The 25,371-nt window shown below is 41.6% G+C and overlaps 1 protein-coding gene across 3 annotated transcripts; it reads right to left on the reverse strand.

Moving 5' to 3' along the window:
• Nucleotides 1-575: 575 nt before the first annotated feature.
• On the reverse strand, nucleotides 576-15,634 carry prrx1b (paired related homeobox 1b). Of its 3 annotated transcripts, XM_079267668.1 has the most exons (5): nucleotides 14,789-15,620; nucleotides 8,728-8,903; nucleotides 6,284-6,465; nucleotides 3,398-3,463; nucleotides 576-1,419 (listed from the first exon to the last, which is right to left on the reverse strand). In XM_079267668.1, exons 1-5 carry the CDS (start codon nucleotides 15,033-15,035, stop codon nucleotides 1,287-1,289), a joined length of 804 nt encoding a protein of 267 aa, XP_079123794.1. In that variant the 5' UTR covers nucleotides 15,036-15,620; the 3' UTR covers nucleotides 576-1,286. The 3 variants fall into 3 exon arrangements, with proteins under 3 accessions (XP_079123794.1, XP_079123795.1, XP_079123796.1); XM_079267669.1 differs by lacking the exon at nucleotides 3,398-3,463 and having other exon boundaries at nucleotides 14,789-15,630; XM_079267670.1 differs by lacking the exons at nucleotides 576-1,419; nucleotides 3,398-3,463 and adding an exon at nucleotides 3,485-3,859 and having other exon boundaries at nucleotides 14,789-15,634.
• Nucleotides 15,635-25,371: the final 9,737 nt, after the last annotated feature.

Consider the following 25,371-nt stretch of genomic DNA (forward strand, 5'->3'; position numbering starts at 1 on the left):
TGCTCATGTGACCACACCTATATAGCACTTTCCCCTCAAAAATCAAGACTCCACCACATCAGCTGCAGCTTCATTCGACCCCACTTTTATGGCCCGTGTGCGCCGTACGAGGACGAGTGTCGACATGTGTTTGTTGACGGCAAAGGTTATGAGGGGCCAAGGAGAAGAAACACCTTGAATGACAGCCGCGGGAGTCAAACGAGGCCCAGGGGCCCTCCATATTGAGGAGAGGATTTCCCTGCTCATGAAAATCCTGTTTTTAAGATGGAAAATTCAGGTTGCGGCAATCAGGGGAAAAAGAAAACACACAAAGCGGGAGCAGCTTGAGGTTTTTCTGTCGAGGAGAAACTGTTCTCGAGTTGTAAATCTCCCTTTTATGGGGCATGCACCAGGTCCTGGATCATATTGCTTTCCTAATGGTCTCAACTACCATTATGCTTATTTCTTACATCATTTAAGTCAGTCTGCATTGAGATTTTTCACTCAGAGAAATCCAAAATGTTTTTGAAAAAGTGGAAAATTTCTATTTTTCCCTCTTTTGTGAGATCTGTTGAACTGGACACTGTGGCATTGCATTGCTTGAAATGCATTTTTTATTAATATACAAGTTTTTTTTATTCTGTTACAAATAAAGGATATCATAGGAAGTTAAGAGATGGTTTTGGATTCAGAAATACATTAGCCTCTCCTTTATATTGGACTATTACATGAAAATCAAAATGCGCTGAAAATGTTTGCTCGTCAGTGGTATAACATGGAAAGAAATGTGGAAAAAGAAAACTCTCTCTTTTTAAAAGAATTGCGTAAATGTCAGAGGAAGTCCTTGTTGCTTTTCAAAGAGTGTTGATCCCAAATTTGGTGTCATTTTATCCAACACCACAGCCGAAGGCACGAAGGGAATTCCACGTAGTCCGTACATGGGTCTCCGTTGAGAACAAGTTCTCTGATTGTTGAAAAAACTCGCCCTCCACATCACAAATGTAAATCTATGCAGATATGCGACTATAGCATCCAGTCTAGGTGTCTTTGTGTACAAACGAGAGTTCGGTGATGCTCGGGAGGATTTTAAAAAGGCGGTTAAGGGGAAATCCTGCCATCACTCGGTGTCCAACAATTTGCATGTAGGTGTAGTATCGCCACCGAGGCTGCTCCAATAAAGGACGGGAGGCTTCATGATCCAGGGTATGTAAGATGATGCTCAACCCAGAGACGGTGTCCGTCCGCGGGGGTCCAGCGGTAGGGGGGTTCCCCTCCCCTCCTGCGCCAGTCCCCGTCCGCTCCTCCTCTCAGTTCACCGTGGGCACCTGGTTCAAGCTGTACTCCTTGGCTTTGAGCCGCAGGTTGGCGATGCTGTTGGCCATGTTCATGCCCTGGGACGTGTTGGTGTTGGAGCAGGTGGGCGGGTAGTTGGCCATGGTGCTGAGAGACAAGAGGAGGGGGGGGGGGGGGGAGGAAAGGTTACATCACCTGTGGCTGACAGCGAGCTAAAGCTCAGCATGAGCCGCAGCTGTGGAAATATGAAAAGGAACAAAAACAGGTATCACTGATCACGAGAAGAGATTTAGAGAAAATGTGACGTTAAAAAGCACCCACAACCCAAAAAAAGCACCAAAAGGAGCTGAAGCAGTGTTCTTGCACATTTTTACTGAACCATCACATTTCTCGGAGTAAGGTTTGTTGATCAGCTCAGTTTTAAGTGTGCAGCCTTTTTGTGTAAAACTTCATAAAGTAACTGATTTGATTTGGAATTTAAATATTCAGCCTTTTAAATTTCAGGCAAACAATTTAGAAGAAGATATCGGCTTCATCTTGTTTCCCCAAATGTCAATATTAACACTTTTTTTTCCTCCCACACTACATTTAAAGAGGGATAAATCATACAGATTATAGTTCAGGTTCTGGGTTTTTTTTAAACACTTTTGTGAACATGGTTTGACTTTGTCCGGCAATATTTTCTTCATGGCGAATGGTGTCAAAGTTTCTATTCCGGTTTCTCAATCTGTTCTGCTTTTGAATCACAGTTCCTCATTAAGTCTCTCCATCACTGAGACAATGTTCATCAAATCACTCATCTGATGTGGTAAAGTGTCCCACTCTGTCTCTGGCTCACAGTTTAAGTATTGACGCCTGATGTTGATTGATTAATGAAGTCAAACAAATGGCAGAATACTGACAATTAGCACCAAGTCCTCGAATTGGACATATTCCAGAGCTCTCTGCCACATCTCATGGCCTTCATCATCAACGGATGGAGTTTGATGAAGCTCCCGAGATGTGGCGGAAAGCTTTGGAAAATTTACAGTTTGAAGATGAATTTGTTTTTACGATAAGGAATTAGGAATTCTTGTTTGCTTGTCTAATTTGTGCCTATTTCCTTTTTTGCTTATCCTTTTCCTTTTTTGTGTTAGTGAAGGGTGTTTCTTCACCTCCTTGGGACTTAGGAAAGATCCCTCTTTCTGGCTTTTTTTTCATTTTTCTCAGGATTTATGGACTTTTTTAACCAAAATATCAAAAATGTGTCCAGGTTTTGTTTTCAGTTTAAAATGCTAAAAATATGCTTTATTTTGGTGATGATCTTGTCTACTTTTGTGTTATTGATGCGATGTCGTCCTGTCTGTTCCTATACATCGGACTCCATGTTTAAGGACCTTTTCCCTTTCTGCCTCAAAACTGTCTCATGACTTCCACTGAGTTAGTTTGTCTTTTTCTAATCATCATGAGGCACACACATCATAAAATACTAAAATTATTTGCAGGATGCTGGCTAACAATTATCTGCACAAACAGCCAAAATTGTAAAAATATTCTTCTTTTTGTGAGAATTTAATGCAAAAATAATAAACTTTAAGTTGTGCTTTGTTTTTTTTCTCGTTGCTTTAACACACTTCGATGAACTGTGTTTAAATCATTCTATACTGTGCGGTTTATGTGATTATTCAGCTGTGAGCGGGAATTAAAACGTCTGCGCTACATTACCACACAACGATTACATGACTTTAACAAAAGTAAAAGCAGACATGATGCTCACTGATGATTCTCTATCTAGAGAGTGTTTAAAGAAGCGGTCTCTGCTGATGTAACTGTGTAGAAAGAGATTGCTGCGAGGAAAGGACATTTTTTAAAGTATTTTTGAAAATGGGTTGAAATGTGCAAAAACACTGTAATGACCATTTAACCCCCCCCCCCCCCCCCCACCCCACAGTTTTTAAGTAAAAGTGTCAAATTAACACAAAAACATTCAAAAGGCAAATTCAAATAAAAAAAAATACATCCAGAAATCAACTTATACATTCTTTTCTAAACAGTAAATGTATGTGAAACGGCAGTATTCTTCTTTAAAGTAGAATACAGCAAGTTTTCTTGAAAAAGAACTGAATGTAGTAAAGTGAAAGCGTACTTGTTCTCTGAGGGCAGCATTTTCTGTGGCACTCGCACTGGCCCCCCCTCCGGCATCGGATACCAGCTTTAGGATAATACACAGTGAAGTGTTAGCACCACATTAGCATGTTCCACGGAGCATTATTCCTGCTCCTCAAAAGATTTCTCCCGCTGCTCTGCGTCCGGCCAAAAAGCTCTCAGTGAGTTTTGAGCCGCGGCCGCAGGGTTTGACATTTTACACAGAGTTTCATAACGGAGGATTACTGTAAATCGTGACCAATGTAACCAGAGTCACACAAAATGTTGCCCAGTAGAGCTCTGTCTCTCGGCGTAGCGTTCATTATCTGGTGTAGTGTAGCAGAGAAGGGTCACAGGGGTCAACAGTGGATTTAATACGGTTTGTTTTCACATTATCACCTCGTCAGGAGGGTCACAGGATCTGGTCCCGCCCTGCTCATGCTGACAGAGGGGAGCGACGGGACTGAGGGCGAGGAAAAGGGTGTTTTTATTCCACACAATTAGTTTGGAGTTAGATATGTGCAAGACAGGACTGTGATATATTCAGTGTAGGAAAATGGCTGCAGGAAGGAACGAGGCAAAAGGCCACAGCAGAGTGAAGAGACGGAGAGGGAAAAGAGTACCGGACTCCCAATCTTTTACTGAAGTGTTGCAGGATTTTAGGATTACGTTGGCTCAATTTTCACAGCAGAGTCGAATGTAAAAACGAGAATATGCTGAAATAGTTTGTTCCTAATATTTGGGTGTAACATCTCATAGAGCACGAAAAAAAATATCAATATAGGTCATTTTTGCATTTCATGATAAAATAATGATTTTAAACAATCCTCATCAGGACAGACTTTGCTGACATAACAGGAACTTTCAACTTATACAGAAGCCTGCATCTTATACATTAAATACTATAATACTTTAAATTATATATTATATAAAAAATAATATAATGTACTTTACAGTAAATATGTCTGTTTTTTATTGAAGACATTAGATATTTTGATTACTTAAAAGTTGAAATAATCATTTAAATTGTAAGCCAATGCTGTAATACTACTGATGCTGGAAAGCATAAACCAGTACATTCTAATTTAAACACAGGACCGAAGATGTGATTTAGTGTTTTGCATGTCAGCGCAGCAGTTTGTGAAAAATTGAATATAGCAGTTGAGAGTTTTGTTGTTGTAAAAGCAACCACAACATACTGCAATATCTAAAAAAAATATTTTTTGTCCCACTTCCCTTTCGTGCTATTTAATCATCGAGTTTGTTTTGCTGTGAGTTCCCTACTTTTGGAGATATGTGCCGTAGATCTCTCCAGTACAATGGGACTATCTGGCACTCGGCTTGTGGCGCTCAAAGAGCCAAAAACTACATTTGAAAAAAAAACTCAGCAGAAATGTCTCTTCCAATAAATCATGACATGGTTACTCAAGATGATCCATAGAGCTTGTTGTGAGCAGTTAATGCAGGAACTATGAATATTAGATTGACAAATAGAGCTACAGGTAAGAGGAAGAATATGTAGTTTGTGATGTTGGGGTGAGCTGTCCCTTTAAGTAAAATGGTTACAGGGAACCAGCTACAGTTCATTTGCATTTACTGAATACATTGTGATGTGAATGTAATGCTGATTTTTACATCAACATATTAACAAAATATTCACTGCCGGCACTTTTCATTTGTTTTTCTTGGAATATTCGCTCATGAGTGCTCTGGTATGATAAAGGTGTTTGAAGTTGACACAGCCTCTAAAAAAATTTGAAAACTACTGTTTTTAAAGATTTACATCTTTAGTGGGAACCAGTGGGCTCGGAGCTGAGAGTCACAGCCAGACGGTATCGAGAGACGGACTAAAACCGCTTGAGTCTGAACATCAGATTTGATGACTGTATATAACCAGACTCAACCTTTAACTTGTTTTCATCCCGTGTATGACTGAAGGTCGACTGAACAAAACAACAAACATTAAAGGGTCTGCTGACCTGCAGCTCTTCAGTTTGAGTCGAGGCGGATCAGAGGAGACGAGGATGGTCAGAGGAACTATGAGAAGCATGTGCAGGTAGAAGAGGAGGAGGAAATGAAACAATAACAGACAGCAGTGTGTGTGTGTGCGTGTGTGTGTGTGTGTGTGTGTGTGTGTGTGACGGTGGTGTTAACATGTGGTTATTGTGGTATCAGCTGTGCTTTTTCATCTGGAGACACTTGTGTGATTGATGTTCTGCAGCAGAGAGCAGAGGACAAGTTAGTACTGAAGTGCAGTTTGTGCAGTGTACTTGACATGACTATTTTGGAGATTTTACATGATTTACATGATTTCATAAATCTTTCTTTCCTACGTTTCTGCTGCTCTTCACACTTTCCATTCTCCTTTTCTCCTTTCTGTTCTTTCTTTCATTCCTCCTTCCTAGTCAGTCCCTTCTTTCCTTGTTTCCTTCGATGTGTAGTTTCTTTATTTTTTGTTCCCGTTTCCTTTTCTTTAACCTTCTTCCCTTCCGTCCGTCTTTAACCAAAGTAAAAGCACAAAAATCGCAAAACTGGACATATGAGATTTTCACTCGAACAGCGAAACTAAACTCTAAACGTCTTCCACCATTTACTCATTTTGAAAACATTACAAACAAATGACTAATTAAGGGTTTTATGATTAATTCAAGGTGAAGCATGAAGCTTTTTACTGTTGAAACCTTTTCATTTTGACTTCTTGAGGGCACGACTCTCTTCACTGCGGTTCTACTCAAGTAGTTTGAGTTCTTCTTCCGCTCTGTGCTGCAGATCAGCGGTGTTAACAGTCAGTGCAGAAGCAGCGCAGAGTGTAAACAGGGTGTGTTGTTGTGGCTTGAATGTGAGGTTAAAGGGGTGGTGTCAGGTGAGAGAGCAGAGTGGACTCTACCTGTAGGGGGCAGCGTTGCCCCAGGACAGGTAGTCGTTTGGGCGTGGTGCAGGGCGCGGTACGATTGGCTGCTCCACCGCCGTCACGTCTCCCGAGTACGATTTGAGGAGCGAGGCGTTTTTGCTGGCCAGCATGGCGCGCTCGTTCCTGCGGAATTTAGCTCTCCTGTTCTGAAACCAAACCTGGAATCAAAGAAGACAACCGGATGAAGATGCTCTCATTACAAACTCTTTGCAGAAGCATTCAAAGTTTCAAAGATGCCAAATAATTAGGTTGAACCTGGGTGGATTGGATCTGAAAATGACACACAAGACATCTAGAACGTTCCTATGTTGTGTAATGGTGCAGCCATAGAAACAATAACAGGAACCAAACCAAAACATGACTATTTGCATTACCGTACATGCAGGGGAATCAGAAACAACGTGCCTAGAATCAGACACTTTAAAGGGTAAAACAATGTGATCCTGGAGAAACTGAAGTGAAGTTCAAAATGTTGCTCTTACATTGTGTGACACTATGATCTCAACTCAAAGCTCCACCATTTAGCTCTCTACCACACCTCATATCTCCATCAGTGGGTTCAACAACGTAAGGTTCTTGGTTGTATTCTGGCCTGAACGTAAGACGTTTCGCTGCACCATGAAGTGAAATCAAATAAAGGAACAGAGGCCATGAAAATCTAAAATCCAAAATTTAAAAAAACAGAAGTGTTTTTCCCCTGGATAATTCTCTGGCCTGAAACTCTTTTCTGAGTTACACACTTGATATTCTCACATCCCCACTCGCTTCAACACACATCCTTCATCTCCAATTCACCATCCACCCCTTATCAGCCTCCCCTCCCCCTCCTCTTCTTATGAGCATACCCCCTTCCCTTTACCAAACACACGATGATGTGACTCGGGGGTTTGCTAGTGTTGTTCCTCGCTGTGAAATCAAATCCATTGTTAGATGCCGTGGGCACTCGCAGGGGCTCTCCAGTCTGCTGACGCACAGCCTCAGGAATGAGCCCAAAGTCTCTTCTATCAAAGCATTTCTGCATCGCTCTCTGCTACACATTATCCACAGATGTGCCGCTTCTCTCCCTCCGACATCGCCATTTCTTCTTTCCCTCTCTCTCACTGCTCACTGAACAAGTACTCACTGGTGCGTTTCGGAAAAACAGGCAATTCAAAGACACAAAAACAAACAATGATACAAACAACAGTTACATATTAATGCGCAGTGATTAAGGCAAGTGTGCATTTATCTTATAGCTGCTTGTGCTTATCTTGACCTGCTTATGAGTAGAACAAATGTACTTTCATTTCAAAGCTAAACCAGGACAACCAAGAGCATCATTTCCGATGGGGGACGCATCGTGTTTTTAGAAAAAAAAAAGATCAATGCATTTAGATTTAGATGTTGTAATGTTTACAGTTTTTTCTCAAAATGGTGAATTCACGTTCAGCGGTTTTGTCACGTGAGCACTTTGTTGGCCGGTAGAGTAGCAACAACACACTCCCACATTCATTTCATTCTTTCACGCTATTTATTTCTTTATTTTGTGGTTAAATATGTTACAACAGCCTTATCTCAGTCTCACTTCTCTTTCTGTGGAACTAAAGGTTGTTTTCAGTTGCCTTCATGCATCAATGTAATGTAAAGAGACACTGATGCAGCATTTCTAATTCTTTTGTTGGACTTCTGGAAGTGTGATCAGTTACATTATGATGGAAACATCACTGCATGTAAAGACAGAAAGTATAGCATTCACTTTTCTCGACGGCTGTGGAAATATTGAATCCATGTTCTGGGGCTGTTCAATTGACGACATTGGGAAGAGTGATCTCACTCATTTGGCCAAAATGCTGCATCATATTTAGCTCCTGTTCTGCTACAGCCCTCATGTGTTGCACATTGTATGGCTGATCTGTAAACCGCTGAGGAAATTAGACAATCAGTACATCCACTTTCCTGATCACAGCCGGTCCCTCTGGGGAGTCTGCAAGCTGCTCAAAGGCTCAGCGATTATTCAAGAGATCGCGTGAGTATGATAGAGGCTGTTTGTGAGGTGCTGGCGAGTTCTTATCAGTTCCTCTAAAACCTCATAATGGAAGGACTAAACATGTTAATGGACCCTGATAACTGCTAGCCTGTAAGTAGGATTATTAACTGCGTCTATAAGTGTGTGTATTTGTGTGTGCCTCCTGTGAAAGTGGTTGAAAGGGGAAAATGACTACAGGCCTCCTTCTTCTACGTGACTACTTTGAAATCTGGTGAGTTTTATGGCTCTTCTTCTGCTTTGATCAAAGGTTAAACCCATCTGATGAATTACTGCTGCTGAAGGAAAGCCTTCAAACTTCAAGGATTCAGGCTTTTATTTTGTAAGGGAGGAGGATGTGTCAAAAATAGAAGCCTCTGAATGACTCTGGAGGTCACATGAGATTAACATTGCGTACCTGGACTCTGGCCTCGGTGAGGTTGACCCGGCGGGCCAGGTCCTCTCTGACGAAGGCGTCGGGGTAGTGCGTCCTCTCAAACACTCTCTCCAGAGCCTGGAGCTGGCTGCTGTTGAAGGTGGTCCTGTTCCTGCGCTGCTTCCTCTTCTTCTTCTCCTCCGTGTTCATCTGTTCATCTGCAGGGAGAAGAAGGAGGCGATGTAACCTCAATAACACTCGATGGGAACACAGCGCTCCCATTGGTGCTTGTAGTTTGTAGCTACGGACACTTTGCCAGAGGAGATGCAGAAATAACCCCAAAAAACCTGAAAGCCTCGTGTTGAACCACGTGACATTTGAATAATAAATACAGCTCCCTGCATTCATGCCACAACTGCTGCATATTAATATTCAAAAATCTGCAGATGTGAAAAGTATCAACGTGCTTTTTATTAAATAGGTAACTGTAAATTAGCATTAAAATACTGCTTACGCATTAGTATATCAATAACTCTTGATGTATTGATGGCAGTTCTTCAAAAATAAGCATAGCATAGCATTGGGAGCAGCTTTAGGGTTCAGATCAAGAACTTCACCCTTCGATTAATACGATCCAACCTACACCCGACCTACAGCTGCTACCGAGTACTGCGAGTACAGGTAATACTTTTACTGTTCAACACAGAACTTTTGTTTACCAGGACGTGTTTACATTGTAACTGTTTCCACTTACGGGAAAGATCTGAATTCTGAATACTGTTGACTGATAATCTGATAACTAAAGATAGCAGCTAACTAAAGAGAGCGTACCTCTGCCAAGACTGCACAATCCTCAGAATCAACATGTGAAACTGTGTGGCGTCTGAGACTGGTGTCACGTAAACTACAACGCTCTCAAAACATTGTCTTTAAAAAAAATGAAATGCACAAAATGACAGAGAAAATAAAATAAAATGATCCTACCTCGATGTGTTGACCCAAATAAATAAATAGATAAAAAGATATATGTGTGTGGAGCTCATTACAATAATTCAACAGTGAGGGACGGTGTTCACTGTTATCCATGCAGACTATGATGTGAGCAGCACCAACTAAACTCCACTGTATTGGTGTGGAGGCAGAAATGTCAGAGACCATCTAAAAACATGGAGAGATAACACTAACATTAGGTGACGTGATTATTTAAAAGATCCTATAAAACAAATCCTGGATCTGCACCGAAAACAGCAGACTTGATCCTCGATCCAACAGCCTGACTAACCAACAAACAGACACACGTCCAGGCAAACAAACAGCATAACTCCAGAAACCCTTCTGGAGCCCGAGCACCTTCCAGCTGCACGTGAACATGTTGGGTCTGCACGCTCCTGTAGGCTGGAATCAGTGCTGGTGCCTTGTGGCTGCACACCAAGACCACAAAACAACACTTTCACATCGAAGAAAGAAAAAACGAGACCGTGATCGTCCATGTTCCTGCCTAATTACACACTCACTAAACAATCTGTAGCTACACACACACACACACACACACACAGAGAGAGAGAGAGAGAGAGGTGGGAAGTTACTCTGTACATGTACTCATGTTCTCTAATGCGATACAGTTAAGGACTTCATGAACCTCATTTTGAGTATTTTGATGTTGAGAGACTTCAACGGGGGAAATCTATTTTTCTCTGCATTATGTTTATTTGACAGCTAGAGCAATGACTTACTTTGCAGATTCAGATTTAACATTCGTCATGAATAAAAAAGCCTTTTAGTCAGGGATAAAAACTTTTAGAATTCATGCAAGACAGAAAATAGAATTTAAATGCTGCCGGTTTTAAATGCCAACAATCTAAACAATCATTTATTATTGTCGTCTGAATATTTACTTTTTTCTTATCTAAGAGTTTGACAAAGCGGTTATTTCTTTGGATTATATGAAGTGGAGGACAAACGTCTAAATCTGCCTCACATCAGTAGTTTTCTGATTTATCACGATGATCATGATGAAGATCAGTTTTCTGATAATTTTTTGATAAATGTGACTTTTATTAGCGGTTTGGCTGGAAAAAAATCGGATTCATGAAAACAGGATTCTGTAAGGAAAAGTTAATAACATGCAGATGATCAGTGTGAATATTTTGTCAATTTGCTGATTGGACAAATGAAATCTGCATCGTTAACTTTTAGCTGATGCTAAATAGTCGCGTATGAATGCAATTCTTCGAGAGAATCGTCTGATTCCTTGTTTACCGTTTTACTTCAGTGTACATTTTGACTTGCACCAATCGTCCTCGGCTGGACTCGAACTGGGGAAGCTGTGAGTACACGTTCAGAGCTAAATCCTGATGCAGAACTTGTAAAAGACTGCTTTTACTTCTTCCACACACACACACACACACACACACACACACACACACACACACACACACACACACACACACACACACACAGATGCTGCAGTGTGTCAACACTGAGCTTGTTTGCTTTGTTGTCTAATGAGAGAAAAGCTTCCCCCCTGCAGTCTCAGCCCATCAGGACACACTAGATGTAAACTCTTACATCTGCTGGTTTTAAATGACAGAAGAGACAATGAAGAAATCACTCCTTGTGACCCCAAAGAATAGTCTGGGTTTAAATACAGTTTGGTTGTTGAAAGGATTAAAGGATCTTTACGGCCCGCGTGGTTTACGCATTCAGTATTTCACCAGAAAAAAGAGCAAAAATTTGAGAAAATAATTTTGAGAGAAAGAAAAAACTGTTCTTGCTCTTTGATGAATTGTATTTGATCATCCTGTGAGCTCTCATGTTGATCCCTCTGAGGATCCAGATCCAGAATGTATTCACCTTTTACAGCTGATGTGAATCTTAAAGATGCAAATTAACAGCAGAGCAATTTACTAAAAATACTGTTTTGATATCGTTGATGGTAAAATGTGGTCTACTTTTAACATGTAAAAAATGCTCATTTTCATTTCTTGAGACTGAGAAAGGATTGATGCGTTGCAGGTTTTATCAGGTGCAGCCGCTGTTGCTGTGGAGACGTTTTAAAAAGCTGCTGCACAATCCCTTCGGCCTTTCAACGGTTTTTAAAATGAAACGGCACCCACTCATCGCTCTGTGAGCAGTTTAACTGGGAAGTTAAACTGATTGACTCTTAGTGAGAAGTTTGTCTGTTTTTCTGATATTCCTTATTTTTGTGACGAAGTTCTCCTCATTTATATTACTTTGTGGATATGGTGTTGAGAGGGATGTCTTTTTGTTTTTGTGCTGTTTTGCTCATTAAAAAAAATGATATGTATACAATTCAGACTTTAAGATTAAGAATACAAACAGAAAAATAAACTGAATTTTGTGAAGCTGTTTTTTTTTCTTCTTCTTCCTAATCCTGTTAATCCTTCCGTGACCTTTCACACTTTATCTGGCCTGCCCTCTGTGGGGGTCCTGACCCCGCAGTTAAACATCTATAGATTAAAAACATTAAAAGACTAAATAATTGATGAATTCATTATGTCTTGACAAAGTAAAACTCCAGATGTCAGATAAGTGAGAGTTTTTAACATTGCATTTTTGGCATTTTATTATTATTATTATTGTTATCACCATTGTTATTGGTATAATATTATTTCCATATTTTCCAAAAATATGTACCGGCAATGAAATCTGCCATATGAAAAGAATTTCTAAAAAATAACAAAAATGTCCTTTTTAAATAGAAAATAATGTACCAGAAACTGTATTGTGCTAATATGATATCTTTGAGGTATTGTTTAATAAATGTAATTCCCGCAGTTGTGAATATATAGTTGTGGTTTATGAGGAAACAGCTCGACCAGCTGAGGTCAGAGATCCCTCCTGTGACTCGGACTTGTTATCCATCAGTGCAGCAGCTCTGAGGCGGCACACTTTGGTTTTACAGGCTCGAGGTTCAAATGAAAATCATGACGCACTTCATTAGTCCGTGTGGTGACGCTGCAAGCGGAGAAAAGTGCGACAACAAGATGAGGTATGTCAGACAGAAGAGTGAGATCATAAAAAAAAAAAATATTAAAACGAGAGAAAGTCGGTTAAAGATGATTGTGACTTGGCCGTTCAATATTTCATCTACGGAAATGACTATTTCCAAAGCAACTGTAGAGCATTTAAATCGTTAATCGCGTTTACAAATGGTTAATTGAATCGCATGACAAAATAAAAAAAATAACGAATCTATCTTTTCTGTATGAATGCAATATTTTTTACTTTACTTTTCATTTAGCACAGTGAAAATTCGGCGGGGACGAACAAAATTGAATAGAAAATATATCAATAAAAATGTATATTTTTTAACAAGTTCGAATGGTTTTCTGGCAGCTTCAAATGATGAAACATATGAAAGATAAAGTCGGAATACCCCAAACAGGGATCTCTGTGTTTATTTTCAATAGTCGCGGCGGTTTGGCCTCGGAAAGCTTTCAATCAAGGTGCCATTTAAACTAGAAAACCAAAGCTAATCCCGTCATCATTATGATCATCGTCATCCTGCAGCTGCCATTGTGACCAACACGTGTCAGTAGACCGATCTCATTAGCAGCCATCAGTGGAAGTCGATTCGTCCTCCTGCCAAAGCTTATTGGCGAGAGGAGAGGTTATTGATTCCTAAAATAATAAAACAAACATGCATTTATTTTTTGCAATTGTACTTTGAAATGTTTTATTTTGGATGTGTGATCATGGTCTATTTGGCTACTCGCAATTTGGGAAATTGATTAAAAATACCAAAAGTCATACTGTTGCGTCAATAAATCGGAAGAAAATGTATTTGAATTAGACTCCTACACATGTCATTCTTTCTATCTGAATCTAGTGTAAATCTTAAAATGTTTCCTGAACCACTGATTCATTCTAAAATCACCTCTCAACGGCATAGAGGTCCGATGAGATGCTGTTATTTGATTCCTTAATTGTTGGCGCGAGGACACGCGCGGTAATTATGACAAATGATTTAGGGTGTTTGACAGGCCGAAAATAACCGGGAATTAACGACGTGACCCGGCCACTTCCTCCCGCATATTTCTCACACGATTTTTAGCCTTTTAAAAAACTAACAATAACACTCATTAAAGCCCATAACGTTCCTGTCAGCCGCAGCAAACGGCCCTTTGAGCAGAGGAAGAGGAGGAGGCAGGAGGGAGCGTTTATTTACTCTCTCAGAGGTGCGCCGGAGAGGGCCAGTTGCGGGTTTTTGTGGGTGTATCCCTGTTTTTGTCAACTTCCACGCACGCAACGGCGCATTTAACACAAAAAGTTGGAAATAATAACTCCGATTGTCAGGTTGGGGCTTGAGCGGGAGCTCAGCGAGCGCTACCCGCCTCTTAGCTCACCAAACACGGGACAGATTGGCCACATGTTTTACGCACGCGCGGAGGAATGTGTTGGTTGAGGGAAAAAATGGCACATCATTGTTGAGTGATAAATGAACACATATATTTAGAATTAAACTAGCATACATGTGACGCTATCGTCACGTGACTCACTGTAAATATTTTCAAAATGTATGCATTTTTACTTGATTTTATTTATCTTCAGTAAAAAAGATCAAAACGTGCTCGATCAAGAAACGTGGCCTCGTTTAGGTCATAAAGGGAGAGATGCTTTACCCCCGAGTTTGACTCGCAAGGTTCCTTCACTGACCATGTCCACCAACATCACCATACCTCACTGACATCAAAGTGTTAATGGTGAATTAATGGCCGGTTTGAGGGGGAGGCCGTCAGGGATGATGCATTGCCAACACTCACTAAAGGATTCCTTCCGTGCGCGCAGCATTCTGCAGAGCTCCATTCATGCGCTCTGCACGCGGACACACGCCAGATCGTAATGAAAACAAATGACTTTATTTTCAGCTGCTCATTAGAACTGCATTTGTGTGAGATCTGCGGTGGGTTTTTTTCCGGGTGTCGAGCCTGATAACTCGAGGTTTTTCACACCGAGGCTACAATAATACACACCCGGGAAGGAAATGTAACATTTCGGTCACAAGATTTAAAAGTTGGTTTTGATCTCCTCTGCTCAGTCCCAGCCTGTGAGGCTCTCGACCGGGCTGCTTTTCACTTACTCTCCTGCTGGGTCGTGTCGCTGCCGCTCGTCAGCCCCGGGGACTCCAGCATACTCCTCCCCGCCTCCCCGACGCTCTCGTCCGCCTGGGTGCCGACCATTTCCCCGGCCTCTTCCAGATCCAACAGGTGGCTGACCGAGAAGTTCTTTTTGGCTTGCAGGTTGTCCAGGTTCGACGTGATCGGACTCTCCAGGCGGTTCGATAGCGAGGCTTGCCTGTCCATTACATGTGCATAGCTAGAAGTCATGACGGAAGTGGGGGAACAGTGTTAAAATAATTTAAAAAACGGAGCGCTGATGAAAGAGAGGAGTCAACAAGCAGCCGAAAAGATCCGTTCGTGCAGAGCGCACGAGCTCCAGAAACCAGCCCGAGAGATACTCGGTTCTGCCGAGGCGGAACGCGGATCTGTTCACATCCAGATCAGCCGCGCAGGGCTCGAACAAACTCCTCGCCTGTTTTTTATCCCGACCGATCAAACCCTCACAGACAATCCATCCAGCGGCGCGCGTCAACGGCAAACGAGGAAAAATATCAGCCTGTCCTGCTGCCTGAGAGGGAAAAGTCTCAAAGACGCGTTTCGCAGAAGTCCTCTGAGGAGAAGGAGCTCTCTTCCCACTCTGGCTGAGTCACATCTGAGCAGGAAGAGCTGCTGCTGCTGATGATGATGATGATGATGACGACCAGATGCGCGAAGCTCCGTGTGTGCGCAAAAACTTGCTCAGCGGCAGCTAGGCGCGGGGAGGCAGGACGTTACTGCCGCTCCTGCAGGCTATAGACCCCGTAGTCTCTCTCTCTCTCTCTCTCTCTCTCTCTCTCTCTCTCTCTCTCTCTCTCTCTCTCTCTCTCTCTCTCTCTCTCTCTCTCTCTCTCTCTCTCTCTCTCTCTCTCTCTCTCTCTCTCTCTCTCTCTCTAATGAAAGAGAGCCCCGTAATTACGTGGCAATGCCTTTATGTTGTGTCTGACGTTTCACAGGCCCTCACCAAGAGCTGCCCCCTCCCTCCTCCTCCTCCTCACCCCCCTTACAGGCAGAAACATCACCACCAGCACCATCAACACCCTGGTTTGGCCTGTTTTTGTTCCCCTGGCTGGTAAACCTCACCGCCTAATGAGTGTGATCGGGTGGGGGGATCCAGGGAGCCAGCAGTCTGCAGGGAGACACTGGCATTATCACTGTCTGTGTGTTGATAAACCCTCTCCGACCGTACTATCGCCTCGTTCCTGTCAGCCTATCCACAGATCCATCCTCATGAGGCTGGACTGTCAGAGCAGCAGGCAGGGGCGTCGTTAGGCCTCTTTTAAGGGGGCTGAATTTGGCGAATTTGGCATTATTGGATAAAAAAAGTTTTTTTTGTGGTGATGTCATTAAATTAAACGATTGTTTCTCACATGGACAAGTTATTTATCACTCTGACATGCTACATATCTGCGTGCGTTCTGGTTTGTATGTTTTCTCCCCCTTGAAATTACAATCCAACAGCCTATCATCATCCATAACGATATAAAGTTGACACTGTCAGGTCCATTCTCCATCCATTGTGCATGCCCTTTAAGAATAGGATTTGGGAGTGACGCGGATATGAAAGCCAGTTTATCCGTCTTTCCTTTACAAGCAGGAACATTATTTCTCTCTCTTTATTTGAGAAAAGTTCATATTTGTGTTGTCAAATTTCACCACCACCAGGGGCCCCCAAATGTGCAACAGTAAAAGATGACAATTAAAGCTGAACTAATTTACATTTTTGATAAATTCAATTCATTGCATGACGAACGCCAACGCCGCATATGAGGTGAAAAGTGACATGCATGCGTAACAAACCCCCAGAGATTTGTCACCAACTCTATGGAGCTTTTTAGCCTCTTTTAGCTCCTAGTTTTGGTTGTTTCCATCAAACAAGGCCTGATGAATCCAATGTGCATTACCTGCCCAGCACCAGTGGTGGAAAGTAACTAAGTACATTTACTCAAGTACAGTAGCCTAGTTAAAGTTACTGTGAGGAACTTTAACTGGTTATGGAACGGTCTCAGATAATACTGATTCCTCTATATGACCTACATGTCAGTAAACAAGACCATCAGCGAGAAGATTGTCTATTTCTATATAGTTATTGTTGTTGCTTGTCATCGATGCCACCGGGTCTGATTCCACGCAAAATCTGATGAAATCATGCAGGTAAACTAAAACTCCTTCAGCGGGGCCTTCTAAATCTGGCTTTGCCGCAGCCTTCGACCTGCAGTCTGATCACCGGCGGCGTAGAGCTCCTCCTCTGGCAAGAGGCAGAGTTTTGCCCTGCTACACCGACACCTGGAGGCCCAGGCCGTATTGTTGGACCCGCTGGAGGGAAGGGAGACACGGGAAAGCAGAACCAGAACCTCACTTTACTGCAGCAGGTCAGACCCTGCTGGAGTAAAATGAGAGGTTTTCTGAAGGGACACTGGTGCTTGGAAACACTACCGCTTTTGTCCACAGGGACCGCCAAAATCAACAAGAAATTAAAGTTCCACGTAGTAGCTTTAAGTTAAATTTTGAGGTAATTTACTTGGGTATTTGATGATGATGATGATGATGATGATAATACTTTTGTCATCCCTGCAGCTCCATTTGTAACATCAACAAAGACAGAAAAGAAGCAAGACAAGAAACTAGGATACATGCATTTAACATACTATTACAATCACCAATCAAGTTGTGGAACCTTGTATGTTTAATTTGATGGCAAAAACATGTATTCACTGTTTAGGACCTCCTTTAGGAGTTGGCCAGCCTTGATGTGTTATTGTGGTAAAAGCTGGTTCACAGACTTTCTCAAGGGGTTGACCTTTGCGCAGATTTTCATTTGGTGGAGCAGTTTTGACTCCAAAGTGGTGGACAGACACTTTAATACCATGAAGTATTACAACACCATACTGGTATTGTGAGTACTGATAGTCACAAAAGTAAAGAACAAAAGAAGAATCTCTCAACTCGCCCCCAAAAACCTAAGGCGATGTAGAAAATAGATCCTTTGATTTGTTTTGTTTGCAGACAGACTCAATGTGCTCTTTCCAAGATAGCAGAGGGTCTATCACAACACAAAGCATTGATATGAAAGTCCCTGCTTGATTTCTTTTCTTTATGTATAACAAGAATACCTTTATGAGAGTCATGTGACCCGCACTATTTCTTCCCTTTTTTGTGTTAATCTCAACCAAACTAGAGGTAAAAGGAGAATGAATATCGGACTTACATTCGTTGGACTGAAACATAACTGAAATGTCTCTGCTGGTATTTGGTTATTCATATGAAACTGCTGCTCTGAGGTTTGTCTCATTGCCTTGTCATTTGTGTGCTGGACTCAAACAGCCACAAGCAGCTCTAAATCATCAAGCAGCAGCTGCAGACTTGCAGGTTAATCAGCCACTTGACTGCTCACAGGTGGACAATTCTCAGGTGGTTTACAGAGGCTCAGCTCAGCCAATCAGAGCCGGAGGAGAGTCTGGACCGTTCACTCCATCAACTGAGCTCTGAGTTGATGGCATTCCCCCAAAATGTCTATATCAGCCCGTCTCTTCTAATTTGAACTGAGCAGGAATGTTCATGCTCTCAGATCAGTTGAAGAAGGAAGAAAAGGAGACAGAGAGAGTTGCTCAACCCGGAGGCCGGGACTCGGCAAGGAGACCCAAGAACATTTTAATGGGTCACCCTCAAGGTAATGTCGAATTGTGGGTACTTTTACCTCATCGGGCCCTTACAAATGCTTCAAAAGGAACAAATCTGAGAGGGAAAAGTCACTGTTTGGTTGAAGTGCTCACCAATATAACAAGCCATAACTTGGTCACATCATTAAAAAACTTCCAAACTCCTCGGATTCCGGTTAGAAACGTTTCGCGCTTGTACGTCATATATATTAACCTTTTCTCTGGATCTGCAAAGTAAGCAGTAACTCCAGCCGTCAGATAAACCTGCGTAAAAGTCTCTCAGTGAACTGTAGGTTAGTCGGGTTGGAGAGGTGGTGGGGGTGAAGGGATGAAGGAATGGAGGGAGCTGGGTGGTGGTGATGCGGGTGGGGGGGGGGGGGGGGGTCATGTGTTCAGATGCCAGGAGTCGACTCTGGGCTCCAAGCTGCCATAGACATCCCGTAGCTTGCAGCCCCCTGATCTGGGAAAAGAACACTTGATGCCATCAAAGGGACGCAGATTGAATCCAGATGTGCCTCTCTCGTTCTTTCCATGTATTTAATGAAGGCACAGGGATAGAGTCGACTTTTTCATCATTAGTTTTCCCCCCAGATTCTCTTTTCCTGCCTACAAGTCTATTCCGGTGCCAGCTAGGGCAGAGAGAAAAAAAAGGCCTCCCCATGTCTCAGACTCACAGTCTTCTCCTCCAGGGGCCCTATTCTTTGTTCAGCGCTCGATGTGAAAGTGGCCTGTTTGCTCCGACTGCTACAGTTTGTCTGCGGCGAATGGAAAAGTCCAAACATCTCTGAAAGGAAGACGCCATCCTGCAGAGCTGACGTTGGCAGGAAGAGCATGCGTAAGAGGGCTTAAATGGGCTTCGGCACAAAACAACAACAACAATCTGCATCCAGATGAATACGTTTGTGCTCCGGTTCATTGAGAATGTTTTTTTATTTTCTGAATTGCTTTTAGAAGTCCTTCAGTGTTGATTTTATTTGACCAAATAGAATCAGGAGGAACAGCTTTCATAACAAACAGCTAATATAAAAGGTCATTCAAATATTTGCTACAACCAATTGAGCTTCATTTCATTGGATATCTACCCGCCATTTATTAATTAACAACTAACAAGTGTAACATTTAAAAACAGCAAGTGTTCGTCAAAATGTTATACAGAGAGACTACAAGCACATAAAAACACAAACTTAATAAAGTGTAAAAATCAGTAATAGCATGAGATTTAATAATGGGCCGATAACAACAGCAGAGCACATCAAACACAGCGTGCATATTTAAAGGTAATTTCAGAGGTTAACGGTTAAGTGTGAGCTGTCATGGTTCTTCTCAGTCGTCCTCAACAACTGCTGAACACTTTAACTGAATGATCAGGTCAATTCAGATCAACAGCCCAACACCACAGGTTTGTATCAGAGGCATTAGAGGCCCTGAATATGAATTAGGAAATAATCTGTGGGGGGCGTCCTGATGCACCAGTGGTTTAAGATGCAAACCACGTAATCATGTCCCGAGTTTGAATCCGGCCTACAACACCTGTGTGCCTCTTCATCATGATCACAGTGATAAAGTGCCCAAAAAGACAAGCTTTGAATCTCGAATCCATCGAATAGATCCTCCACAAGTCTTAATAAACAATCAGCGCTTCATGATTCATTCTGTTTGAAAACTTCTGTGTAAAACTTGCAGCTTGTTGAATCGCCTGCATTCTTAACAGGAACTAAAATACAGTAAGTTGAACTTTACTACAGTATCTGCATTTTATGAAACTTCATACTTCAGCCGCAGACATAGGCATTGTGTTGTACTTTTCATAGCAGCTGCAGTTATTTTTCAGATCAATATTTTATACATTAAATTAAACAAGCTAAAATATGAATTATTATAGATTAAATTACCCAACAGTTGGGTAGCTCCGTCTTAACAACATAAAATGTTGCTTACATGTTAATTGATGAGTTATATTCCGTCTGTGATAAATATAATAAACAGTCTGAATGAATGTGCCTTTTTTGCTAAATTAGTAACTTTACTTTCTTTATTTTATGTACGGGGTTTGATATACGTACATGTTTTTACTCACGTAAGATTTTGAATTTACACTTTCAGTGCTGATGTTGTGACTTTCAGGAGTAAATCTCAATACCTCTTCCACTACTACTAATTTGGTTCTTTCCTCATTATCAACAGAGAGCCTTCAAAATGTCACAGTGTATATTTGCACCTGTCTGCATCATTTAAGTCTTTGCAGTTATAAAACATGTTACAGCTGCCTCACACACAGACAGGACACCTTATGTTCCCAGGATCAAGAATGAACCTATATTCCTACTGTGTGGTATCTTCTGATCTGCAACACAAAGTATTTGACAGTTGAATTAAGGCTCCAAGTGTTTGATGCGACACAGTCGCCTGTCTGCGTCTGACAGGCAGGTGCTGGGCTCAGATTTCACTTCGACAAAGTGCTTCACATAAATACCAAACACTGATCTCTTTCACTCTGATACAGCACGAAACTGCACACGCCAGAAACACGGATGACCATAAATGAAGGCTGGGCTTCACTAAATTTGGTTTTGTGAGTCTGAAATGGAAGTTGATCACAGAGTCGTGAAACTCCACACTTTAACTCATGTTAGGACTGGAAGCCCGGACAGGGATAATTAGGGCACGTACCGGTTTGTAGTCTGGTCCGGCTCGGGGAGACTGTGGGTGGTAACTGAACGGTGGAACCCACAAAAACCTGCTGACCCTCTGAGACCGGCGTGAATTCTAATGAGGTGACTTCAGCATGGCAGGTGAGAGTGTGTGATCTCACACAGAAAACACAACGTTTCTGTCTTTGTACAGTGAGACTTTTCACCATAATGATGACCAGAAACCTTTACTGCCTTTTAGTTTTTATCAAAGGACAAAGCTACAAGGACTGAAAGCAACTAATACATGACATTACATTTCTGAAGCACATAGTGCACCGTTAATCATTTCTCTGACAGATGAAGTTACTTTTAGATTCAAACTTATATATTACAGGAGGTCAGACTCATCATCGAATCATCAAATATCACTGATGTACAAACCTGTTTTGGTGTAAATATCTTGATTTGTATTATCTATACTGGAGCTATACTGGCCCCGGGCAGAGGATGATGATGATGATGATCCCGCCGCCGCTGTCCAGTGACCCCTGGTGCTGATTAGAGTAGCGCTTTGGCCCCCTGTCCTGTTTTATTTCCCTAATTGGGAGTAAATGGCCTCCTTGTTACATCCTGCGCAGGGAACCACATGTTGCAGACGCGCTCCCTCTGCGCTGCGCCTGATTGCAGCGGCTGCACCGGGATTTCTGCAGCGCACCGGCTGCTGCTGAGCGGCGAATCCCTCTCACACAGACTGATTAGAGCTTTCAGAGGAGGCTGTCAGAGGCTGAGGAGTCAGGCCTGGTGCTGCATGTTTCACAACGCTACACAGCCTTCACGTGTCAGCAGCACTGATCACCTGCATGGCTGGAGGGTGCGTTAACAGGAAGTACTCATCCTTTACGTTTCACATTAAAAGCTCTTACACTAAAGATTTGTTATGCACCAATACAAGGCAGAAGATGACATGCTGGTGGGAGGAAAGTACATTTACACAATACTGTAATGTACAAGTGTGACATATACTGCACTATTTCTATTTTGTGCTGCTTTGTACTTGTATTTCATCCCATTTTAGAGGAACACATTGCTCTGTTTACTGCATTACAGCTGTTCTTACTTTGCACATTTTTACATGCATGTTTTTAGTTTGTATATTTTGCTGATTTTCTAACTTTACTTTAGGATTTTGAGTACAGAACATTTACTTTTAAAGGGTGATTTTTTATATTACTTATTGCAATGTTTACTGAATACTTCCCTGCTGCTGTGACATTTTGATGTGGAATATCAGGAAGAAACTGCACAAATATATATATATATATATATATATATATATATATATATATATATATATATATATATATACTATGTCACTTTGTTTCCTTTGCTGCTGCTAAATTTCTCTCCTCAATAAACTCTTCTGATCTTGAATATATTGAAGAAATTCGTTTGTCTGATACTTTGCAAATAAAGCTGAATCTTTTATGCCTTAAAATGAAAAATAAATTACATTAAAGGTAAAATATTTAAATAAAAATGAATGGAATGAAAATAATTTGGCCTAATACTAAAATGTAATTAGTGAATTATTAAAATGTTAATGTATCAATAAATCCCCAACTTTTAAAAAAATCAAATCAAGAAATTAGGAGCTATGAGGTTTTTTTCCCCACCCGTAGAAAAACCTCGTATCTATTCTCGCTCATCCAATTAAATTGGAGGGTCACGTGTTGTTCTGGGTTGGTGGAAATACAACTCTACATGACGCCTGAGATACGGTTTTGTCATCGAGCTGAAATGAGCCTGAAAAAAACCTGTTTTGGGAGAAAACAGCGATGTTTTATGATATGATCTGCAAATGAACTGCAGCTGTCAGATAAAAGCGGTGTAAAAAAACCTAAATACTACACTGCCAGTAATTGTATTTAATCGTGAGTAAACGCAGACGACTTACAGGAACTATCTGTGTCCCCTCTTTATATGTTTTACGACTCGTTTTGTTCCGCTGTCTCTATTGTTGCACGCGGCTCACGCGCCGCTCTGTTAACTGTAAACGGTCTGTGGTGTTCCGACATAAAACAGCCAATGTGCTCCTGATTAAAACAACACGGAGACTTTACAGCGCGACAGGCCGTGTGAAATGAATTCAGCCGCACTGATTCTCTTTATTACAAACCCCCCAAAAAAACCCGCCTATAGCACCGCAGACACATAGAAGTGATGATCAGAGGACAGAAGTAAACACATCAGTCATGCTTATTAGCGGTTTTCTTCCTTTGGGTTTCGGTTCACTTGTTTGTCAGATTACGGTTTGGTTCGTTTATATTTAAAGCTATAGGGTGGATCACTTTACAAACAGGTCAAACTCGTTTCATTTTGAATATGTATGATTTATTTTTTTCCATCATGAACATCGACCAATTTTCGGTCGAACTGAATTCGTTTCCCATCAAATGCTTTAACAGCCGTGACACGAAGCCGACCTCGATCAACGTTTCGTTACATGTGTCGTCAAAAGAGTCTAATTTTCTATTTGACGTGCAGATCTACTGCTACAGATCTATTGCGAGTCTACCGGCGGGTTCTTAGGACAATAACATGAATTCGGCTTCAACGGTGACGCGTTAAATCAACAGCTAAAGTGACATTGGATTAATTATCCAGCAGCTAAATGAATCAGAACAAGATTTTAATTGCCAAAGCAAATAAGGCCTCGATAAGCGCTGTTCCAGCAATAAACCAATGCAGCATTTATCATCACTGCACAAAAACAGTTCAAACATGTCTGTGACTCCATCTATTTTATATTTTCTGTCGCCTCACAGTTGTACCGACAGTGAGTTCAAAGTTCAGTTGATATGGAGGTGAAGCTCGTCCAGATGTCTCTCTCTCTCTCTCTCTCTCTCTCTCTCTCTCTCTCTCTCTCTCTCTCTCTCTCTCTCTCTCTCTCTCTCTCTCTCTCTCTCTCTCTCTCTCTCTCTCTCTCTCTCTCTCTCGGACTTCTCGAGTTTCACGGTCTCTCTCGGCCTGTCGAAGGACGCCAGCGCCACATAAATCACACTTTACTTTATAAACCCTCCGCTCTCTGAAGTCCGGCCCAGCACGCACGGACGCACACACACACACACACACACACACACACACACACACACACACACACACACACACACACACACACACACACACACACACACACGTATAATAGAAGCCATTTCTGCCGATGCCTTAATCTCCACTGCCTGCATCTTCTCATCTTTCTTTGTAATAATCCAGTCAATTTCTTTCCACATGGACCACCCCCCCCCCCCCTCATGAGTTCCTACAAGTATTATTATTTCCCTTTTTTTTTAATGAAGCAGTGAGGTGGATCATGCGAAAAGGTGGAGGAGCATAAACACCTTGAAGTTCAGTTTGCGCTGTTCTTTGATGCTTTATATATTTCATTCAAAAGATTCGTAGGCCTACTACTATATCAATAAATAAAGAAATACCATAAGTACTTTACTTAACATTACAGAAATGCACTGAAAGTATCAAAAGCAAAAGAAGCCATGATGCAAAATGGCCCTTTTTCTATTGTTGTAGATCTTTCATGCTAGATTTGTATTGTTGATGCATTAACATGTAGGCAGTATATTAGTGTTGTGGTTGGTCGAGGTGGAACCCAATCGTAAAGATAAAGTCCATAACTCCAACATTGTATTTTCGCCAAAGTGGAAAATAAATAAATAAAAAGGTTTCTTACAGAATAATGCAGGTTGCTGCACGGAAATTATGAAAAATTGAAATGTATTTCAGAGAGAACTTGAACCATGTCTCTGCATTGATAGTGTGGAATATATTTACAGCACTGGCAGATTCTCACTTAAAAAAAAAAAAAAAAGGCTTTTTAGAACTACACAGACTATGCAGTCTAAGTAATACAATGAGAACACTAAAGGAAAGTACTTCACAGTTATTCCACCGGTGGATTTTGTGGAACTGACATAATTCAGTCCTTTTCAGTCCAACATCTTGATAAATTGGTCAAATCTGAGCTGAAGTCTGCCCGGAGGGACTTCAAACACTGACCTTGGAGGTTGTGCGTGGACAGACAGGACGGTGGTCACTCTCCCACTCAGAGCTTCTACCTACCGACTAATTAAGAGAGCCGCGTTTTACGGCCTCTCCTTCAGACGGCCAGATGTGACCGGAGCACTGTAAAATCTCAAAGCAGTTTACAGAAACACTTACTGCACTTTAAAAAACGACTCGCAAAAGAGATGAGAGTCCCAA

This window comes from Melanostigma gelatinosum (assembly GCF_949748355.1).
Source record: "Melanostigma gelatinosum genome assembly, chromosome: 4".
Lineage (NCBI taxonomy): Eukaryota > Metazoa > Chordata > Actinopteri > Perciformes > Zoarcidae > Melanostigma > Melanostigma gelatinosum.